This window comes from Terrapene carolina, unplaced genomic scaffold (assembly GCF_002925995.2).
Source record: "Terrapene carolina triunguis isolate 2854851 unplaced genomic scaffold, T_m_triunguis-2.0 Scaffold88, whole genome shotgun sequence".
NCBI classification, from domain to species: Eukaryota; Metazoa; Chordata; order Testudines; family Emydidae; genus Terrapene; species Terrapene triunguis.
In genome coordinates, this window is record NW_020664439.1 from 19647633 (window position 1) to 19669717 (window position 22085).

The 22085-nt window shown below is 40.9% G+C and overlaps 1 protein-coding gene across 1 annotated transcript in view; it reads right to left on the reverse strand.

Moving 5' to 3' along the window:
* The window catches only part of SLC9A9 (solute carrier family 9 member A9), a 341581-nt gene that overhangs the window by 153257 nt on the left and 166239 nt on the right, over positions 1–22085 (reverse strand). Inside the window, exons 7-9 of the mRNA XM_024214834.1 lie at positions 16526–16664; positions 12208–12313; positions 5028–5116 (exon numbers count right to left, since the gene is read on the reverse strand). Of these exons, the coding sequence (XP_024070602.1) occupies positions 5028–5116; positions 12208–12313; positions 16526–16664 (334 nt within the window). The remainder of the gene's footprint in view (positions 1–5027; positions 5117–12207; positions 12314–16525; positions 16665–22085) is intronic.

Consider the following 22085-nt stretch of genomic DNA (forward strand, 5'->3'; position numbering starts at 1 on the left):
ACTCAAGTTTCTATTCTTCACATATTCATAAAAAATTACCATAACCCTTTTTAGTCATCTCTTAGCCAAACTACAGTATACGGTCTTAATCCTGTACTGCGATCTGCTAGCACAGGCCTCAGTGTCTGCACTTTATCCCATTGAATAACAGATCCCAATGAAGATTGGGGCCTATATATTTAACTCTTAACCTATCCTCAGTCATCCTCTCCAATGCTCAAATAATTATTACAGAAAAATGACAAAACCTTTTGAGGAGACTGTTTGATTTTGACTCAGTTCTGATGGAACCAGGCTGGGTTCTGACTGAAACCTGCCTGGTTTTCTGCCATCTCACCCACCTAGCTCCTGGGCAATCCCAGGGCTTTTTGGGGCAAGCCCAGAGTAGCCCACCACCAAGTCTGAATGAAACCAAACTTTGAAATCCTCTGTGAATTTGAATTACTTTTCTCTAATTATTGTTCTACCCTCAAATTTTCAGGTAATGGGATGCCCAGGTTGGAATACATTATTCCAGATAATTTCCTTTTTTCTAAATGGCAAGTGTTGGCTAAATTCTCACTACTAGAAAATGAGAAGTCCCAGGGATGTCTACATTTTGCATAAGATATTTAGATCCCTTTAGGATCTTCATAGTCCATTAAAATATTTTTTTTAAATAAGCATCTACAGTACAGGTTGAGGATAACACAGCAAATATCCCCAAACTTTGTAAATCGCTAACAAAACTAAAGTTCATCCCCTAACCCACAGTAATCAATTCTGGGCCAAATGCTTTAGTCCTCTCTCAGTTTCTACTCTGTCCTTATTCTGGCAAATCTCCATTTGACTTCATCGAGAACAGTGGTTTTCAATCTTTTTTCATTTGTGGACCCCTACAATTTTCGAATGGAGGTGTGAACCCCTTTGGAAATCTTGGGCATAGACTGCGGACCCATAGGAGTACGCAGACCACAGGTTAAAAACCACTGTTCTATGGCAACAACAACCTTTCATGGAATCCTTAGACATAGTCTGCAGACCCCCAGGAGTCTGTGGACCACAGGTTGAATCTGATCTAGAATCATGCCAGAATAATGACTGTGTCAAAACTAAGTAAAGACTTCAGGATTAAAAACTATGAATGAAGTGATTCAAACTTCTATTAAAGTGACAAAACCGTCTTTTCCCCACCTAAACAGAGACATCGTATGGAACCATGGTTGTGTAGGGAAGACCAGTTGTAGCTAGCATTAGCCACAGAAACATCAATGATCCATATTTTGATTCACTGCATAATACAGCATACAGACAATAATATTGAGTAACAGTACTAAAAATTCCATGTGGTTGCACTGCACAGACCTTTTGAAGTAGAAGAAATCCAAAGCTAGCTACAGTGGCATGCTATGATTGAATAAGCCTTAAGGCAACTCTTCAGAAACCAGATACTAGCTCAAAATTTAACATTTTGAACTGGATACAAGTAGAAAGCAGGGAAAAACTCTACAAACTAGGCTTCATTATAACATATTTTAACCTGTTAGAGACACCTTGCACCATCAGATTGCTGTTGACGCTATAGGGACCACAGCCCATCCTGCTGTAACACCACAGTGGCAGGCAGAAGATGTGTAGCATCTGAACAGGGTGTGATGTAGAGCAATGCAAGAAGCCCAACCCACAGTATTATTAAAGCTTCAAGGGACATTGCTCAAAGTGCTGATGGCAGGAATATGAGGGCACAAAATAACTTTAGAAATTATTTGTTTTTATTATTGGGAACAAGAAAAGAAGAGGGAATTAAAAAATATAGGAGAGGATAATAGGGTCAAGGAGTCAGAATATTCTCCCACCCCCCCCCATCTCTGATCATACCTGTTGCACATATGGTCAACATTTCAGATGCCTGAATTCTACCACCACTAGGGAAAAAGGGCAGAGAAGTTGTGGACATATTTCCAGTGGTCAAATGGATATTTAGCAATCCATGTACCTGGCTGATAGAGTGGTATCAGATACCCACATCACTATCCATCATATTATCCTTAGAACATTTTAATGGAAAACAGAGATTTGAGCTCAGACTTAGATCCTTTGGAGGAGAGTTCTTAATGACTCTCCAGAGGCACACAGTGTGTGGACACTCCTACAACTTCTCCAAGTAAGAAAAAAACCTCTTAGCACTGAAGTCACAGGCATAGACATGAAGCTACAGTTTGTACATCAAGGAGAATGACACCTGGGATGCAGGAAACTTCTTCCAGTGCAACCAGTCAAGCTGTGATTGACAGAACACCACACTGAGAGACGCCTCTGCATCTCCACTTAGCTGTGCAGGGATTGCCAAAACTGCTAATACAGTTTGCTGGAGAATAGGCTAGAAGATTCTCATCATATATGCCAGAACCACTGACCTAAATAACAATTGATTTTTGACAGCAGATATGCATGAAGGTGGAGTAGCAGGAAGTCTTGAGAAATCTGAAGTGGAGTCCAGGGCAATTAGGTGCTTTGCCTTCATCTTGATAGGTGCTACAAATCCTGCTATAACTTCAGAGTCAACCCTGGGGCCAGAGGAGAACTGCATCAAAGCTATCAAGCAGGGTTAGCCCTAGGTTCCCCAGAGCCTTATGTGTAGTAAGAAGAGCAGAACCTCATCTAGTCCCCCACCCACCCACCCACCCACAATTTTTGCATATCTATGATACTTCCCAGCTGACAAGTTATTAGGAAGGCTACTGGGGGTAGAGTCTCCCCAGTGCATCAGGAGTGCAACAAGCACAGCAGCAGACCTGGGAGCTGGAGGAAATGCCTTGTTACTGTGCAGTGCCGATGCCAAACTGCTGATAGATGGGGAAGGAGTACTGCAGGATGCCGAGAGAGTGGGTTGTTTGTTGGTAGATTTATTTTTAGAGCTGTCAATTATTTGGGGTGTTTGGAGGTGCGAGCTATAGGCAGCATAGGCCCAAGGCTGCCACAGCTGAAGCACCCTTAAGGCTTTGATATGTCCCCTTGGTTTTGACAAGCAGATGCAACAGAGCATACCATCTTTGGCATGGAAGAGATTTGTTTCAAGGTAGAGAATTTTGAAGAGTGATCCTGACTCCCAATGGGCCAATTACTTCACTCTGCACTGAAGTATTCAAAATGCTTTTCATAGTTGGATGTGAATTAGAGTTATAGGTGGTTTCAGAGGTGGTTAAGAAGGAGCTGAGTTGATCCACGTGAGGGTTGTCCATTTGAGTTAACATCATTCATTGCAACTTGCAGTCAGAGCTCATGTATCCAGTCTTCAGCCACACACAGGGCTTGTCTTTACTATAGTGTTAGCTCAAAGTATAATTCAAGTGTTGCCCCTAACCCCGCTCCTGTGTTCATACACAAATCTTTTGCTTGAGTTAAGAGGTGCTTTAAACTTGAGCTAACTGGCCAGTGAGATGATATGGGATTAAGCTCAAGTGCTGCTGATGCTTGAGCTGGTCATGGGGTAGAGATGTAGCTACCCTGTGCTGCTGTAAAATCACGCTGTGCTGCTAAATACAAACACTCTGTGCAGCTCGAGTATTACTTTGCAGGGTGACTGCTCTCAGTCGAGCTAGGATAGCTTGAGAGGGAGTTAGCTCAAGGGTAGATAACTCAAGCTAATGCTGCAGTGAAGACAAGCCCTAAAACATTCATCATTGTAGCAATTCATGAAGGTCATCTTCTAATCATACTTGGCTCAGCTCTTGGAGCTTGTTGAGAGGTTTCCCTTCAGCCACTGACTTTCTTAAAAACAGTTTAAAATGCAGCTCAAGAAAAACAATCACCTCTTATTAATACTTATCAAATGGCAATGTACTTGCTGATTTACAAACAAAACAGAGTACCTGTCCCAATTAGTTTACAAAATAGTTCAGTCAAAGACAAAATAGAGCAGACACAAACAGTAACTGATCTGTCTGTATGAGTTGGAGCTGGTGAAGGGGTCTAGCAGTGGTTGTCTTGTAAAGGCTTTTCAGAGAAGGGTGATTTGAGCAGGGATTGGAAACAAGAGAGGTAAGTTGTCTGGCAAGTTCTCTGGAAGCTGAAATGAGGGAGACTGTTGAAGACAAGCAAGCATGCAAAAAAGAAAAGTACCTTGAGGGGAATGGGCTTCTTTTTAAGCCATTTATTTTTAAAAATTTAACAAGTTTTCATAGACAAAAATGATACAAAAGATCCATATTATAAAATACTATTCACTTCCCCAGAGCAAAATGGTACAGAAGTGAGTCCTAGCAGATGTGCAAGCTCCTTGCTGTCAAACTGTCAGAGAGAAGGAACTGAAGGTTGAAGGGTACTGGGATTTGCTGGGCCTCCCTGAGGTGCGTGGCGGCTGTCCTGTGACTCGGCAGCTTAACATTTGTTCTTTGATGTGTTGCAGAGTGTTTGTGAATCGTGGCCCAAAGGCTCAACTCCTGAAAGCAGCTCCAAGTTCTCAAAAATACATTCAACTGAAAGACTCAAACATTTTACTAGAAACAAACAGAAAACTGACTTTTTCTTGCCTCCCAAATTGTTCACTGAAAAGGAACCTTGCAGTCACCCGCATGTTCTTTACTAGGCCACAGATTTCATGAGGGGAGAGAAGTCTGTCAATGCTGGAGACTGAGGGCTGGCCCACACTGCTCCAAAAACACCTTCGCAAAAAAAAAAAAATCCACATGAACCCAGTCTCTAAAACTGTTCCATCTTCACTCACTAGAGCTTTTGGATTTCCTACTAAGCTTTGCAGCAATTTCAGATGGAAGTTACTGTAAATTATTACTAGCTCTACACTTTTCATCTTCTAGATGGATATTTTATATTTCTGGTCTCTCAAAGGACTAGATTATTACTTTTTTGCTTAGCAAGAGAATTGTTAATGTTTTCCTGGCAAAATCTCTACAAATATCCTTCTCCTGAAATGAAGACATAAGCCTTTTCCTTTGCCTTAATGAAAACCCTTCCAGCTATGCTGGCAGTACCTCTCTATATTCATTACAGCACCAGAAGAGACAAAGTCAGTTATTTTTGTACTCTACCTGTTTAGTTCTCATTTTGGAATCTGATGACAGATTGTTGTAGGTATAATGGGCCTGTGTGACTCCACAAAAAAGGACTGCAACAATTCCTGAAATGCAAAAAAAGGCCAGAGTCAGCTGCTTCTATTTTCTACCTTGTAGTAGTCAAAGGGCGGGATTAGCCTGCTCAAAAACTAATTAGATTGTGTTAAAAGCTTTTTGTAATAGAGAAATGCTAAGGTATGTTCTACAATAATGTTTTTCAAGCAAACTAGAATTTTGCTTTGATAGAAATCTTATCAGATCCTCCCCTCCCTCCATCCCAGACATTTCATTGCCATCTACTTGGACAGTTTAATATAGAGTGATAACTGTGTATAACAACCTCTGATCACAGTCAGACTGACAGTTATCTAAGTTTGTTACTCAATTATAAGATAATAAAAAGTATAGAAAATAATGAAACTGTGACATAGGCCAAAGAGCTGGGAAAAATGTTAATTTTCTCCCCCAAATGCATTTTTGAGCAGTGGGTGCTGAAGGAGTGCAGTATGTGAAGGCCATTTTGCCCTCTGCATGTCTGTTTGCCTTGCACATTGCACACTGCTTATTGCAAGGCAAACAGCAAAACCCAGCTTAAAAATACCACTCTGGTGGGAAAAAGCTGTCGCCCAGAATGACAGGGTCAGTGACTGTAACGGAGTGTCAGTAATTATATTTCCCCAGCCTGAGGGAGGTCATGAGGAGAGAGAAGGAGCAACAGTCTTATCAGGAATATAAAGGTTCTCATATATGATAACATTAATTATTTTTAAGCTTCTCTTCCTTCCCAGTCCCACAGTAAGGTGCTTAGAGCTGCTGATCATAAAGTAAACACAGTATAACAATTGAAAACATTGAAAAATTCATTAATAACATACCCTCTTAAAGTTAGATAAACATCAATCAAAGGGACCACACAGAGCAAAAAAGGAAAACTGAGGATAAATAAGTAGCCAATGGTGACTGTACAAAAGCACCTCTGGAAAAAAGAAAACTCTCTTAAACGTGGGCTGCAACTAACTGAGGGGGAATGATCCTGGGATCCTCCACAGTGAAAACACGACTGCCTAGTGGATGTAGGCCCTGCTCATGTAAAGTGATCCTGATGGGTGGACTCTCAGGGAGTCCCATTGACTTCAATTAGAACCACATGGGCGTAGGAGCTCATGCACTTGGCCTAATCTCCAAAAAGCAGGTGGTGCATCTGTGTAAATATTAATCTGGAGAGGCTTAGTGAGGAGGTTTCAAATGTAGACCAGGGGCTTTAAAAAATAACAGTGCCAATGTAAGATAATCCACTATTTCATAAGTAGTAAAAAATGCAGGGCAGGCTTAATATGATCACAGATACTCAAGCCAGTGAGCAAATGAGTGGTGCATTCTGAACAAGCTGCAAGCAATAGGGATGCCCTGCAGTAAACTTGGCTAAAAAGGGAGGGTGAAGGTGATCCTGGGGATGGGACTGCCTAGTTTGTAGAAGCCTCAGATTAACATTTGAGATATTGAATGCTAATCAAAGCCTCTCAGATGTTTGAAATTGGGGTTATCAATGACTGAAGACGAGTGGGAAACATTTCCTAGGACCAAAATGAGGATGCAAAAAAAAAGGAAGGACAAAGTAAGAAGAAATATTTAAAAAATGACAAACATCATTTGAAGGAAAAAATAAAAAGGCTAAAGACTAAATAAAGTAACGTGATTCTTTTACTAGCCCTTCCTCAGTTTTCTGACTGTCTTTAGACTGCTAGATGTAAAAGTATTGTCCAGCTGAAACCAGTTTTCGGTACTTTAAGTCTCCCTTTCTTTTCATTTCTGGGAAGACCTGAGGAATGGCATCCATGTGCCTTTGATGGAAGAAAGAAGAAGGGGGTAGGAAAAAAAATATGAACAGTGGCACAAAGAACAACTGCCACCAAAGAGAAAATGAAAAAGCTTATTTTCCCATGCAGCAATGCAGAAATTCTCTTGGCTTCTGAATTCTATTCACCGGACTGTATTTCTATTGCAGTAATACAAGCTTCTGCAAGCCAGGAAAATTTCACTGAGCTTTAACTGCCCTTTCTTTGTTTTTGTAATATTTCTTTTAATTCAGCACTGGGCTCATCCCCTCAGCTGGATCTATTGTGCAAGGGTCATTAGAGAGCAGTGCTGGGAATTTCAAGTTTATGTTAAGGACTCACTCTCCCAAATGGCTTCAGTTCCTCTTCTAGGGCTTGAAGGCTGCCTGTATTTTGTAGTCTAAAGCTGATGTGGGAATGTTATGAATAAATAAATGCTCACACAATGAAAAGCCAGTTTTAAAAAAATATATGGCTAAGCAGGACTATTTCTAAATATCACTAGCCCCTGGGTCAACAATAAAAATGGAAATATGAATTTCCTGTTCAGTTTCCACTACATGAGCCATCATTCTGCCAATTTTTTAAAAATTGACTATTAAATTCAACCCTGGTTGTAAAAATTGATTTGTGACTGTCAAATACAATTGCTAATTATAGGTGGGATAAGTGTCTATTTACTGTTTCCTGAGGCAATGTGAATACTGGGTCCGTGGTATATAAAGGGCCTGACACTGATCTCACACCAGGAGTACTTTCACTGAATCAATGCAACTATTCCAGTGAAAAACTGGAATAAGAGAGACCAGTATCAACCACTGGTTATCTGCTACAGAGTGTGGGTTCTGGTCTGAGCCTTTAAGTGCCACCACCATCCTTCAAAATGGAATTTCATAGACCATATGAACCTTATTTCCAGGGGAGATGGAGTGCTTGCAGCAGGATATGTATATGTTGCTAAAACAAGGCTTGCTGTGCACAGCCATGGCAGTTACAACATAAGATATATCATAAAGCATGAGGGGAAGTTATTGGAATGTGTCTTTTTAAGAGATTTGGTGACCATGTGCAAGTTAATGTAACTACATAGGAAACAAGGCAAGAATTACCTAAAAAGGCAAACATGGAACTTTCCGTTTTGGAAGGGCATTGTTAAGTGAGGTTGGAAATTCTTTGACAAGAAGTATTAAAATTGGATTTTGAAGACAGGAATCAGCCTGACAGCAAAATGCTTTCTTCACTGTGTATGGGATATAAATTAGGCAATTATATATTTTTTTCAAAGACTTATTAGCGGAATTGTCCAATTTTCTTCTGATATCTTTCAGTTTGATTCTGGACTGCTATCACCTACATAGCATGCATCAAAGATAAAAATATTCACTAGTTCTTTTCTCATTAAAACGTCAGATTCTGGAGCCAAAAATGTAAATGTCTGTCTCAGTTTCCTGCTAAATTAAATGCACACTTCTTGGTTTTACTGAGAATGAACAGTGTTGGAATTCTGGACAGGAGAATGTGATTAGATCTATCAGAGCAGAGATTGTGAGAAAGTCTCTCTTATTAGTTGCTTGTACCTATGGCTTTATTTTTTGGGGATAGTAGTGACTAACTTACTTTTCCATTCCCTCCGCTCCTTTTTTTTTTTAAACTGAAAAAGAGCACTAACTCAGCACCTCTATCACTGAAGCAGAACTATGGATTAAAGGAATGATCTTTCTGAAGAAATTAAATTATTGGAAAATTTAATGTCCACCTCTACCCCGATATAACAGGACCCAATATAACATGAATTCGGATATAAAGCGGTAAAGCAGCGCTCCGGGGAGGCGGGGCTGCACGCTCCGGCAGATCAAAGCAAGTTCGATATAATGCGGTTTCACCTATAACGTGGTAAGATTTTTTGGCTTCCGAGGACAGCGTTATATCGGAGTAGAGATGTAATATAAAAAAAATGAAAAACCTGATAATAAAAAAATGATAGCTATATGAACCAAATCAATTAGCAGATAGCTAAACTCCAACTATGCCAACCTCTTTGATAATGGGTAATAAGATTTTAAATAGTCTACCAATCTAGTTGCTTTTTACTCCATTTGTGAAATACATAGGAATAATAACAGCTTGTTAGCTGATGCCAGGCATAAGGAAATCAGTCTCAATGAATTTTACTCCATTGTTTATATTGATAGTGGCAATTCATCTTAGGGTAAAAGATGGCAATATGTGATGCTGATAATGGGACTCATGCCACAAAAGAGGTAACTGCTATCCTAAAATGCATCACTGATGGTGTGCATTAATTTATAAATAATTCCTTTACTAAAGGAGAGAGAGAATAAATTTCCTTGATGGATCATTTCACAAATAGGCAAAAGGAAATTACTTCCCTGTAAGTCTTACTATCTAATGGCCTGATTTTGCAAGGTGCTAGACAGACTCAACTCCTAAAGGTATAACTTGTAACAGAGCCCTGCATTTTGGCCGAGGAGTGCCCTATGAGAGGTGTGCTCTTAATACAACCCTGGAAGTGACTGCTTAGGCCAAGAGGCTCTTCTGTAACATAATCATAGCTGCTGACTCCAGGGGTGCTCTGGGGCTCTAGCACCCATAGAAAAAAAATAGGGGTTCTGCGCACCCACCTGCCACAGCTTTTTGGTGGTGCTGCTGATCAGCTGTTTGTCAGGGCCGCCAATCAGCTGTTTGGTGGCTGGTGGAAGATGCTTGGGGAGAGCGGAGAGCAGTGAGTGGTGGGTGGGGAGCCTCAGGGAGGGAGCAGAGTGAGGGCGGGGAGAGGTGGAGTGAGGGCGAGGCCTCAGGGTAAGGCACAGTGTAGGGGAGTGGCCTCAGGGCAGAGCAGGGGTGGAACATCCACTCGGAATAATAAAAATCAGCACCTGTGAACATAAGCATAGTCCACTGCATTGCTCCTTCTGGTGGCTGCATAGATTAACCTCATTGTAAATAGATTCCACTAGTTCAGGATTAAGAAATCAGATGCTTCCTCCTAAATTTGCATCTCTCATTGTGCAGTGAAATGTGCTACTGGCAAACTAAGTCAAGTCACCTGAGGATCTGTTAACCAGTAGAATGAACCCCACTCTGAAATATAACTTAAAAAACATTGTGGAAGGAGTGGATAAGAGAATTTTCAGGCAAGGGTGAGAGAAGATGAAAGTTACATTGGAACTGGTTAAAAGCAAATGGCTAAAAATACCTACTTTAAGCTGAAATGTCAATACAGTATTAATAGCTGTTGCATTTGGAAAACTCAGCTTTGAACTTCCGAAGCTACAAGGAAGACTGCATGTGTTCTTTTTTCCTAACAGCTTCTGACAAAGGCCTTTCATAGAAGCTAAGTGACAGAGGCTGAACCCTGCTGATAAATGAGGCAATGTAATTAACAATTGCCAACTGAGACAAAGAACGTGCATATGAAAAGAATTGCTAGTGGCAGAACTAAAAGGGCGGGGTTTGTTTTCCTTGCAATTTGTGTGGGTGGAGCAATTTCCTTTTTTAACATCTATGCCAGTTCCTTTATTTATAAGCAATAGCTTAACTTCCTTGTACTTTTCTGTTTTTTTTTTCCTTTTAATTGGATCATGACTTTGCTTTCCACTCACTTTCTGGCCATTAAAAATAGTTTACTACGGCATCTGACGAAGTGGGTATTCACCCATGAAAGCTTATGCTCCAATACGTCTGTTAGTCTATAAGGTGCCACAGGACTCTTTGTCGCTTTTTACAGAACCAGACTAACACACCTACCCCTCTGATATGGCTACTATGTCACTATAAAACCCCTCAGTGCCATTGGTAATTAGGGCTTTGATTTCTGACATTTTATATGTTAAAAAAATGAAACACCATCCCAAGTGACTAGTGGGAGAGAGTACATTATGTGTCACCATATTTGCAGTGTGAAGAAATTATATATGCCAATTATTTGGTCATGCAGTCTACTCCAGCATTCTGACAGTGGAACATGCCTTCAGTATAGCAGTGCCTGAAGCAGTGACGGCATTAGAGGCAGTATCAGTGTTTCCATTATGAACCCCGCTTTTCAATTATTTAAAAATTTAGTAACACCACATTGGTTCCTGGCTAAATGTGACACCCATGGATTCAACTGGGGAGAAGGTTTTAAAAATCCTATTTTAGAAAGCGTGGGAAGTCACTCTCAGCTTAAAAACAAAGGATTTAGAAGTTATTCCATTTTTTTGTCTAGGTAAATAGCAGGTTATTAGAGGTAATGTTTTGAAAATGGTCAGTGAGCACAACAGGATTAAACAAGGCCTTGTTCAGGTTAAAGTTGGATTTTCTTTGGAAAGTGATAGAGCATGGCTCTCTTGTTTAACTTGTGCTACATTGGCATTCAATCCACCTTTGGCATAGAATGGGACAGAAAATTGTGCATAAAATGAGGAAGAGGAGTGAGCATGCAACAATTTACAACAAACCACACACTGGTTTCAAAGTCCTCTGAACACGTGGCTTATCACACAAAGGGCAAAATCCTGGCTCCATTGAAGCCAGTGGGAGTTTTGCTATTGACTTCAGTGTACCCAGGATTTCACCCAGGGCCTCATTGATCCCCAAAAGCTTTACAAGGATCATGTTCAAAGTAAAAATTAACAGGTCTTGAGCAATTTCTCCAGCAAAACTAAATGGGCTCTCTATTAATGCTCAGGCGCTCAGGTTTCCCTCTAACTTTCCCTGGTGGGAATTATGGCAGTTCATTGTCAAAAATAACAGTATCAAAAACATCAATAGGCTTAAACTATTAAGAATCATATTCTTCCTAATCACATTATGAAATCAATTAGAGTCTGGGCATTGCACAGATTACTTCTGTGCATTACTGGGAATTACTTCTGTGTACATTTTCCATTGTGTATGAATGTTTTCACTTGTTCTGTGTGTTGAAAAAAAGCAATCTCTGGGCATGTATTTGACTATGGTTGCACAAATGCTATCTCCATGTTGATGCCGAGACGTGTAGGCAGTAAGTGGTTTTGGTCTGTCACTGGGCAGCCTGTGCCTCTCTCCTGCTGCAACGGGGATTTGAGTGGGAGCCATAAAAAAACCCACCAACCAAACAAAGACTTGTGCAGAAAAAAAGATAATTCAGCTATCTAAGGATTTGTGACTGCAGATGGATGTTTTCAGCACCCACACTTTTAAGCAATGAAAAGAAGCAACTGGATTTTGGAAGATTCATATAAGATGTCATGTTCAAAATAGGTGTCCTGTTTTTCCACATCACAGATTTACTAAAGAGCCCCACAGTCTTTGCTTAGTCAGGAAAATGCAACACTTACCTGTAAGACCAGCAGCTTCTGCTGACAGGAAGGCACTCCAAGACAGGAGGAAGAACAGGCCTGTTTCCAACATGGGGAACTCACACAGCTTTGTAAATTTTGTCAAGTGCTAAAAAAATACTAAGGAAAAAGAGCAAACAGCTTTGCAACCTAAATTCACCCCCACTATCATAAATGAAATAATGCACCGTAAAACTATTCAACTGTATCATACGAAGCACATAAGCATGTGCCTTCAATGGGACCTTAAGATTATACATGTTATTAAGTGCTTTGCTGGATCAAGGCCTAAGTGAATGAATTTAGCATTACTTATCCAGCATTAGTCTACTTCACATATATACTTCTATTTATATTAGCTGTTGAAATATGCTCATGTCATGTGGTTTCAAAGAAATGCGGCTGTGAAAAGGTGATATGGCAACAAGATGACCAAAAAGCCAAGTTGGTCCACAGCCTTTATTGTCTCTATCAAAAGGGAAGGTCAACTTTACTATGTAGCCTTTAAATGGAATCAGTTTAGCAAGCATAATCGATGCTTCAGAACTGGACTCTCAAAGGAATCAAGATGGGAAAGCTGATTAACACATTAGTGCTTTGTTTAGTCATTTATACTTGTGCAAAGTGAGTGTAAGTTGCTACTGTTGTGATTTGGTAGCATTTTTACACCAGTTAATGTAAATGACTAAACCAGATGTACGGAAAAGGAGAATCACGACTTTCCCAGTTCGGATAAGCTGCACTTTGATTTGTAGTCAATAGCTTAAGTGATCTCTCTCCTGCCATCCATCTCCACCCTCTGACAGACAGAGGCTAGGGACACCATTCCTTACCCATCCTGGCTAGTAGCCATTAATGGACTTAACCACCATGAATTTATCCAGTTCTCTTTTAAACTCTGTTATAGTCCTAGCCTTCACAACCTCCTCAGGTAAGGAGTTCCACAAGTTGACTGTGCGCTGCGTGAAGAACTTCCTTTTATTTGTTTTAAACCTGCTGCCTATTAATTTCATTTGATGACCCCTAGTTCTTGTATTATGGGAATAAGTAAATAACTTTTCCTTATCCACTTTCTCCACATCACTCACGATTTTATATACCTCTATCATATCCCCCCTTAGTCTCCTCTTTTCCAAGCTGAAGAGTCCTAGCCTCTTTAATCTCTCCTCATATGGGACCCGTTCCAAACCCTTAATCATTTTAGTTGCCCTTTTCTGAACCTTTTCTAGTGCCAGTATATCTTTTTTGAGATGAAGAGACCACATCTGTACACAGTATTCGAGATGAGGGCGTACCATCGATTTATATAAGGGCAATAATATATTCTCAGTCTTATTCTCTATCCCCTTTTTAATGATTCCTAACATCCTGTTTGCTTTTTTGACCGCCTCTGCACACTGCGTGGACATTTTCAGAGAACTATCCACGATGACTCCAAGATCTTTTTCCTGACTTGTTGTAGCTAAATTAGCCCCCATCATATTGTATGTATAGTTGGGGTTATTTTTTCCAATGTGCATTACTTTACATTTATCCACATTAAATTTCATTTGCCATTTTGTTGCCCAATCACTTAGTTTTGTGAGATCTTTTTGAAGTTCTTCATAGTCTGATTTGGACTTAACTATCTTTAGCAGTTTAGTATCATCTGCAAACTTTGCCACCTCACTGTTTACCCCTTTCTCCAGATCATTTATGAATAAGTTGAATAGGATCGGTCCGAGGACTGACCCTTGGGGAACACCACTAGTTACCCCTCTCCATTCTGAGAATTTACCATTAATTCCTACCCTTTGTTCCCTGTCTTCTAACCAGTTCTCAATCCATGAAAGGACCTTCCCTTTTATCCCATGGCAGTTTAATTTACATAAGAGCCTTTGGTGAGGGACCTTGTCAAAGGCTTTCTGGAAATCTAAGTACACTATGTCCACTGGATCCCCCTTGTCCACATGTTTGTTGACCCCTTCAAAGAATTCTAATAGATTAGTAAGACACGATTTCCCTTTACAGAAACCATGTTGACTATTGCTCAACAGTTTATGTTTTTTTATGTGTCGGACAATTTTATTCTTAACTATTGTTTTGACTAATTTGCCCGGTACAGACGTTAGACTTACCGGTCTGTAATTGCCGGGATCACCTCTAGAGCCCTTTTTAAATATTGGCGTTACATTAGCTAACTTCCAGTCTTTGGGTACAGAAGCCGATTTAAAGGACAGGTTACAAACCTTAGTTAACAGTTCTGCAACTTCACATTTGAAGTCTTTCAGAACTCTTGGGTGAATGCCATCTGGTCCCGGTGACTTGTTAATGTTAAGTTTATCAATTAATTCCAAAACCTCCTCTCGTGACACTTCAATCTGTGACAGTTCCTCAGATTTGTCACCTACAAAAGCCAGCTCAGGTTCGGGAATCTCCCTAACATCCTCAGCCATGAAGACTGAAGCAAAGAATCCATTTAGTTTCTCCGCAATGACTTTATCGTCTTTAAGTGCTCCTTTTGGATCTCGATCATCAAGGGGCCCCACTGGTTGTTTAGCAGGCTTCCTGCTTCTGAGGTACTTAAAAAACATTCTGTTATTACCTTTGGAGTTTTTGGCTAGCTGTTCTTCAAACTCATCTTTGGCTTTTCTTATTACATTCTTGCACTTAATTTGGCAGCGTTTATGCTCCTTTCTATTTGCCTCACTAGGATTTGACTTCCACTTTTTAAAGGAAGTCTTTTTATCTCTCACTGCTTCTTTTACATGGTTGTTAAGCCACAGTGGCTCTTTTTTAGTTCTTTTACTGTGTTTCTTAATTTGGGGTATACATTGAAGTTGGGCCTCTATTATGGTGTCTTTAAAAAGCGCCCATGCAGCTTGCAGGGATTTCACTTTAGTCACTGTACCTTTTAACTTCTGTTTAACTAACCCCCTCATTTTTGCATAGGCTTGCATAGCTTGGCTTGTACTTCGTTTAATTACTGCTACTACTTAAATTGTAAATTAAATATTGTATTTTATGTGAGCATCTCAAAATACTTTGCAAACATTAATTGTTATTGTACCCATTTTAAGGCAGCATTCACTGAGGTATAGAGAGATTAAGGCCTGGATCCTCAAAGGTAGTTAGGATCTAACTACCTTTGAGGCTCTGGGCCCAAGGGCTTGTCTACACTAGAAACTTAAGTCACCTGTAAGGTTAGCTGTGAAACTGATAAATATGACGGCTAACAGCCGATGTAAGTAATGCAATGTCTACACAGACACTGCATCAACCTAACTACACTGACATGAGCCCTACGCTTCTCGTTGAGGTGGACTTATTATGTCGGTGTAGTAGGGCACTTACATCGGTGGGAGCAAGGCTGTAGTGTGTACACTGACTTAATTAGGTTGACGTAAGCTGACTTATGTCGATCTAACTCTGTAGCATAGACCAAGGGTAAGTATTTTGCCTAAAGTCCCACAGGGAGTCACTATCAGAGTCTAAGATAGAACCCAGGAGTCCTGGCTCCTTTTGCCCGTTTCACCCAGTAGACAACACTTATTCTGATTATTATCCAGTTACATTATATTTCTATGTAGTTGTATGGGTCAGTTAAGATATAGCAACTACTGGGAGGCTGAGTGTGGTATGAAGCAAGGGTTTCATTACATACATTCATGTTAGTGTCAGGTGGAACAGCATAGGAGAATTTTGATGTCATGGTGCTTTGATTTTCTCAGGAACGCTAAAATACTAACAGGTACTTCATAACCTGTAATCCCATGACTGTCAGCTGTGAGCTCTGTCAAGGAGGTGAGCTCAGTCCTTGGAGTAAGGTTACACCGCACATACTCTCCTCCCCTCCCCCGGTCCGGTCCAGTGTGGTGATCTATTTCTTGTTGATTGAAAGGACTGGTCAGCATGACAGTGTTTTGGGGAGAAATAAAATAAATGGGGAAAGACAGAGGGATTTCAGGAGAGTCTCCCATATAAGAGAATTTGGGGTCCAGTCCTGCACCTTTTACTAAGGAATAGTCCTTAGGCACAAGGGTGGTCTTACTGAGGTCAATGAGACTACTTACAGGACCAAGGGCTCTAGATTTTGGGCCAGATCCTCCGCTGGTTAAAATCAACATAGCTCTGTTGAAACCATTGAACCTGTGTTGATTTTCTCCAGCTGAGGACCTGGCTTTGTTTACAGAGCCTCTTCAAACCCCTGGTCAAGAAGTTCAGGCTCAAAGTAAAGATGGTCAATCTTAAATCACAGATAGCCTTGGGAGTTCTTTTCAAGACAAACAGTCTTTCAAACCTGCAGAGTTTTTTCTGTTTGGAAAACAAGAAAGGATATTAAAGCTGTGACAACAGCGTATGAGGACCCCATTGCAAATGATCCAGCAAAGATCCCCAGGAAATTTCCCACAGACTGGAAGAAAGCAGCAGCATCAAATGTGTTAGGATTGTCCTTGGGACTGTAAACAGAAATCGAACTGAAAAGAAGACAAGGGGGAGGGAGGAAAATAATGAATTAAATCACATTATAGTTATAGTGAAATCATGTGTTAAACATACCCACTTTGTAGGCACTTACAATGCAAGAGAATGCTCCTCAGGGCTGCTAGCAAAATAGAAAGGCAAGAAAAAGGAGACTAGGAGGACAGGGTTTATTTTTCAAGGCAATAACCTGAGAATCAGTGGTTTGCTGCCAGTCAGTAAACATTTTTATACTAGGACTGTCATAAAGAATATTGTTTCCAAGCCAGCTAGGCATTAAACCATGGTAGGTGTATAAAGAATATGCAGGGAAAATAGATAACTTTGAATTATTTATTGGCCATATGTCTTTGGAGCTGTTATATATTCACAAATATTCCTGATAAAAAGTGCACTTTTACGGCTGAGGCACAAATGGGCGATACAAATCACAGTATGTACCAAATCTTCAGCAGTGATGCTGTCATAAACCACAAACTAGTTCCCTTCCCTAGCATAACCCTTCGTAAACAAAACGGCAAACATGTCAAGAGCTGCACAATATGAAACCCCAGGGAAAAACGAGAACTGTTTTTCCAGAGAAAGAAACTGCTGTAGTTGCCAGAGGTCGTCTTTTATATCCAGTCTCTGGCTGTAACCATCAAGATTATTTTCTTATGGGAAATTACTCCACCAATGGCAAGGCCATATCTTTAAACATTTTTGAGGGCATCAAATTTGCTATTTACTACTAGTGACTTGATGCCCAGAATGCTAATGATACCGCCAAGTGTGAATGTATTTCTGCTTGTTGTAACATAAAAATTAACAGATGCGCTGTAGCCCCAAGCTTCCCAAATACTAATTAAGCAACATTTCAGATTTTTGTGGTTCTGTTGCTTTCGACACTTGAGGTCTTTTATATTCACTGTCAAAGAAAATCAAGTGAGCTTGGCAGTGGATTTTAGAACGGAGTTTGCATTGCTGTAAAATGCTTGGTATTTTAAACATTACAACTAGATGATTTTAAATTGGGGTGAATATTTCATGCTTATGGATGTGTTCTTAATGTTCATCTCTGCAATTGGATGTTTTCTGTCTGGAGATTAGGCAGCAGAGATGCAGCTCTGTATTCAAGGTTTTTCTGAACAGTTGCACTCATTTAAGGGCCTCCAAATGTTACGCAGAGACCAGCAACTAGGCTACTCACTTCTAGATCTTATCCCTTGGTTGGTCAAGGATATATAGAAAGGGAAGTGAACATGAGTAAATAAGAGAACAATCCTTAGAAGTACCAAACTCTTAGTGGCTGTGCTCACCACTTGTCTGGATCTGGACCTAAAGTCTTACTTCTTTATTTTAAGCATTTAGTGTGCCCATCACCGCACTCTCTTGACACACATGAGAACACATAGCACTTAATGCTATGAATTTTGAAAGCACTGTACATACATTAATTAAGCTTCACATAATTCTAGCGATGTAGCTAAGTAACAGTTACAATTCCAATTTTACATATTGGAAAACTGAAGTGAGTAGTTCAAAGGTCACATAGAGAATCAGTGGCAGGGCCAGAATCAGACTTTCAGAGCTCTTGATTCTTAGCCCCAATCCTCTAGTCCAGGCTGCCTCTTGAGGGCAAAGGGGATGATTTAGTATTGATAAATATTTTATTTGACTCAAAGTGACACATTCTTGTGTTACACCTGGCTGCATTGTGATCATCACTGTGGTCATTAAGCAGGGTCTAAGAAATGCTGTACAGTAATGTGCAAATGAGCAATGACATTCTAAACCCACGCACTGAGAATGTGAATATGAATGCTGAAAACTTTCCTTACATACAGAAAATTTCAAAGCACCAGAAGCTGATATTCTTACTCATGCAGAGTAGCACTTTATTTCCAAAAACTGTCTTATTAACTTCAGTGGGACTATCTGAGGACCTTGTGAGGAAGCATATCATATTCTGGCCCTGTACCATTGCATCCAGCATAAGTGCCAACCAGTGCATGTGTATGCCTGGGACCAGCACTGCCAGTTCTCTCTCAACTGCTGGACATGCCATGCTGGAGAACAATCTCAGGGAGTACATCTCTTGCCTTCATTCATGTCTTGAGATGATGCTCATCACTGACCCCTTTGGTCTGAGCAGGGCCAGCTCTGGCTTTTTTGCCGCCCCAGGCAAAAAAGCCTCCGGTCGCCTCCCCCTCCCCCCCCGCGGGGGGGGGGGGGCGGCCCGAGCGCCGGGGGCAGGGCGGCGAGCCCCGGCGGGGGCTCAGCTCTCCCCCTGGCGGCCAGAGCGCCGGGGACAGGGCGGCGAACCCCGGCTGGGGCTCGGCTCTCCCCCCGGCGGCCAGAGCGCAGGGCGGCGAGCCCCGGCAGGGGCTCGCCGCTCTCCCCCCGGCGGCCGGGGGGAGGGCGCGGGGGGGAGGGCGGCCAGAGCGCCGGGGGGAGGGTGGCGAGCCCGGCTGCAGCCCCGCTCTCCCCGGCGGCCGGAGCGCCGCCCCCCTCCAGGTGCCGCCCCAAGCACCAGCTTGGTTGCCTGGTGCCTGGAGCCGGCCCTGTTCTTTACCTCAAAGAAGTATACAAAGACTGCAGTTTCTCATACCTGTTTCTTAATTAATTGTAAATGGGGAATTGATCTTTTATGTCACTACGTTTTGAGTGGTGATTTCAGTCAGGTCAATCTAGCATTTTTCCTGAATGCATCAAAGAAAGCTGATGAACTATCCAGAGGGCCTGGCGAATGCAAGGGATAGCAGATGTTAAAAGCCACAAGAACTGTATCAAGAGCTCCTTAACCTGGAAGAAGAATACACCTGCCAAACGTCAATGAAAGCCATTAATGAACTGCTTATTAATTATGCCAGCCTCAAGGCAAAAGAGGTGTCCTGGTTTAAAATCAGTTGAAGAGTTTTATGCTAGGTTTTATCATCAATTACATGGGCATTTTCTCAAACAAAAAAACCCAAACAACTTATTTTAAATTAAACCAGAGCTATCCGCAGAACTGAAGCAGCCTTCAGCTTAGCAATTCTTTCTCTTTTGAGAAGGGAATAAATACAGTAAGCCTACCATTGACTCAGAAGAAAACCACATTCTAATTCTTGGCTCATCTTTATAATTGAAACAAAAGCAAATATTTGGTTTAAACAATTTTATGCCCTAACTACGCTGCCCAGGAAAACTGTGCTAGCAATTCTTTCTGGCAAGAATTGTTGCCCTGAAAAGTTCTCCTAGGGTCTAAAGCTTTTACATCTAAATAGGTGAATGTTTATATGAATTTATTGGATTATTAAACATTTTCTCTGCCTAGAGGTCTTCTTACACTTTAAAAAGTGGGACTGTTGGGACAGGAATCACTGCATCTTACACATGACTGGTAATGATAAGACTTTAGAAAATCTGATATTGGTCACTAAACACTGAGCCCAAATACCTAGTTTAGTTATCAAACTAAACATAAGATGTACTATTCAAGAAGCAGTGCAATTATTTCTTGTGTCATGAACACTAGAGAAGAAAGAAACCTATTAAATATGTGAAGTTACCCAGCTCATTCCCCTGACAATGCAAGATTATATTTCCAAGCTTCCTGTCTTGTCTAATTTTAAATGTCTCAAGCAAGGAATTTCCATCCCTTTTGTGTAAAATCTGTTATGTTAATATTCAGCTCTCATTGTCAGGAAATTTTTCCTCATATTCTGTCTAAATGTTCCTTTGCTTAATGTCATCTGATTACTAAAGCTTTGTTCTTCCTGTACCTCCCTAAATAATTCAACTCTCTGTTTGGGGTTCTTGTTAAACAGTAAAGTATTATCATGTTACCCTAAGTCTTTGTTTAGGCAAACTTAGCATATTAAGTTCTTTTATCATTGTCTAATCAACAAATCACCCAGAGCTTTACATTTTTGAATACCCCCCAATTTATCAGCATCTTTCAAATATTAAGATGTCCAGAACTGAACATTCTATTGTAGGTGCATTTATTCCAATGACAAGTATAATATCACCTAGCTCTCATAGAGTGCTTTTCATTAGCAGAGCTCAAAGAAGGTCAGTATTGGTATCTTCATTTTAGAAATGGGGAAACTGAAGCACAGAGTGGTGAAATGACTTGCCTGAGGTGTCTCAGAGCAGTGGCAGGCCTAGAACCAAGGTGTCTAACATCCAAGTTCAGCACTTGATCCACAGGGCCACATCATCTCCCTCCAGAAAATGATTTTTGCCTCAATGAATGATGACTTGTTATACAATATGTAAGCCAAAAATCACACTGTATATTTTTAACAACATACCACCTTATGAGCACCTATTTAAGTTACTGCCATCTGAGAACATCTGGTGCAGATCTTTTCCAAAATTCTTGCTTTACAAGTATTCTCTCCCTCTCCCAACCCTCCCACTCCCCATCATCAGTGCTCTGGGTTGTTTTTTATCTGGTATTTCTCCAGATTGAATCCCATTTGGTGTTTTCCACAATTTTTTCGTTTATACTATTGTTTGAGCCTCACTAGTGTGCACATTACTCTCTAGTTTAGTACTATCCACAAGGGATGAAATCCTGTTCCCATTGAAGTCAGTGGCAATACTCTCATTGACATCAACAGAGGCAGGATTTCACCCTGGATGTTTACCCCTGTAACATGGCAGGGCTTCTCAGCAGTTTACAAGGGATCTACTGCCATGCCCACAGCCTCCTTCAAGCAGTCTTATTGTCCAAATCTAAACAAAACAAATACAGACAGCTCCCTGGGTCACTCTGGGCCACAAACTCCATGGGATGTTTCCCCTTTTACCTTTCAGGCTCTCATAGCCTCCCTACCCAGGGGACTCTGGCAGTCCTACTTCCTAACTCTGACTCACTGGTCTCCTCCCTTCCCTAGCCCCAGGGGCCCTCTTTTAAAGCCTATTCTGGATCAGCTGATGCAGACAGGTACACTGGCCCTGCTCCTCCTTAAAAGGCCAGTGTCACCCTATGACAACCCCTTTTCCAGTTCATCACTGAAGATGCTAAATAACATTGAGCCTAATCCCAGTTCTTGCCCCCAAGCTACTTATTTGACACTAAAGCAAAATGTCACAAGATAACACTTTGCACTGAAGACAGTCACAGTTAAACATGTCATGTCTCTAGTCTTGGTTCCTCCTCTCCCTAAAATGGCTCTAACATTCTGCATGAACCCTATTTCTGCTAGCCGACCTTCTGTGCTTGATGTAAAGGAGTGAGCTATGCTAACAAAAACTGCGTGCAAGAGACTGTAAAGATAATGTTACTGTATATTTAAACAGAATGTTTAATTATTTAATATTAAAGTTCTTATTGTTAAATGAGTATTATAGCAAAATGGAGACTTTGACGGTTCTTCCACACAAGTGGATTAAGGTTAAACATAATCCAGATCCATCAAAAATGCATGGAATCAAAGAGTCAT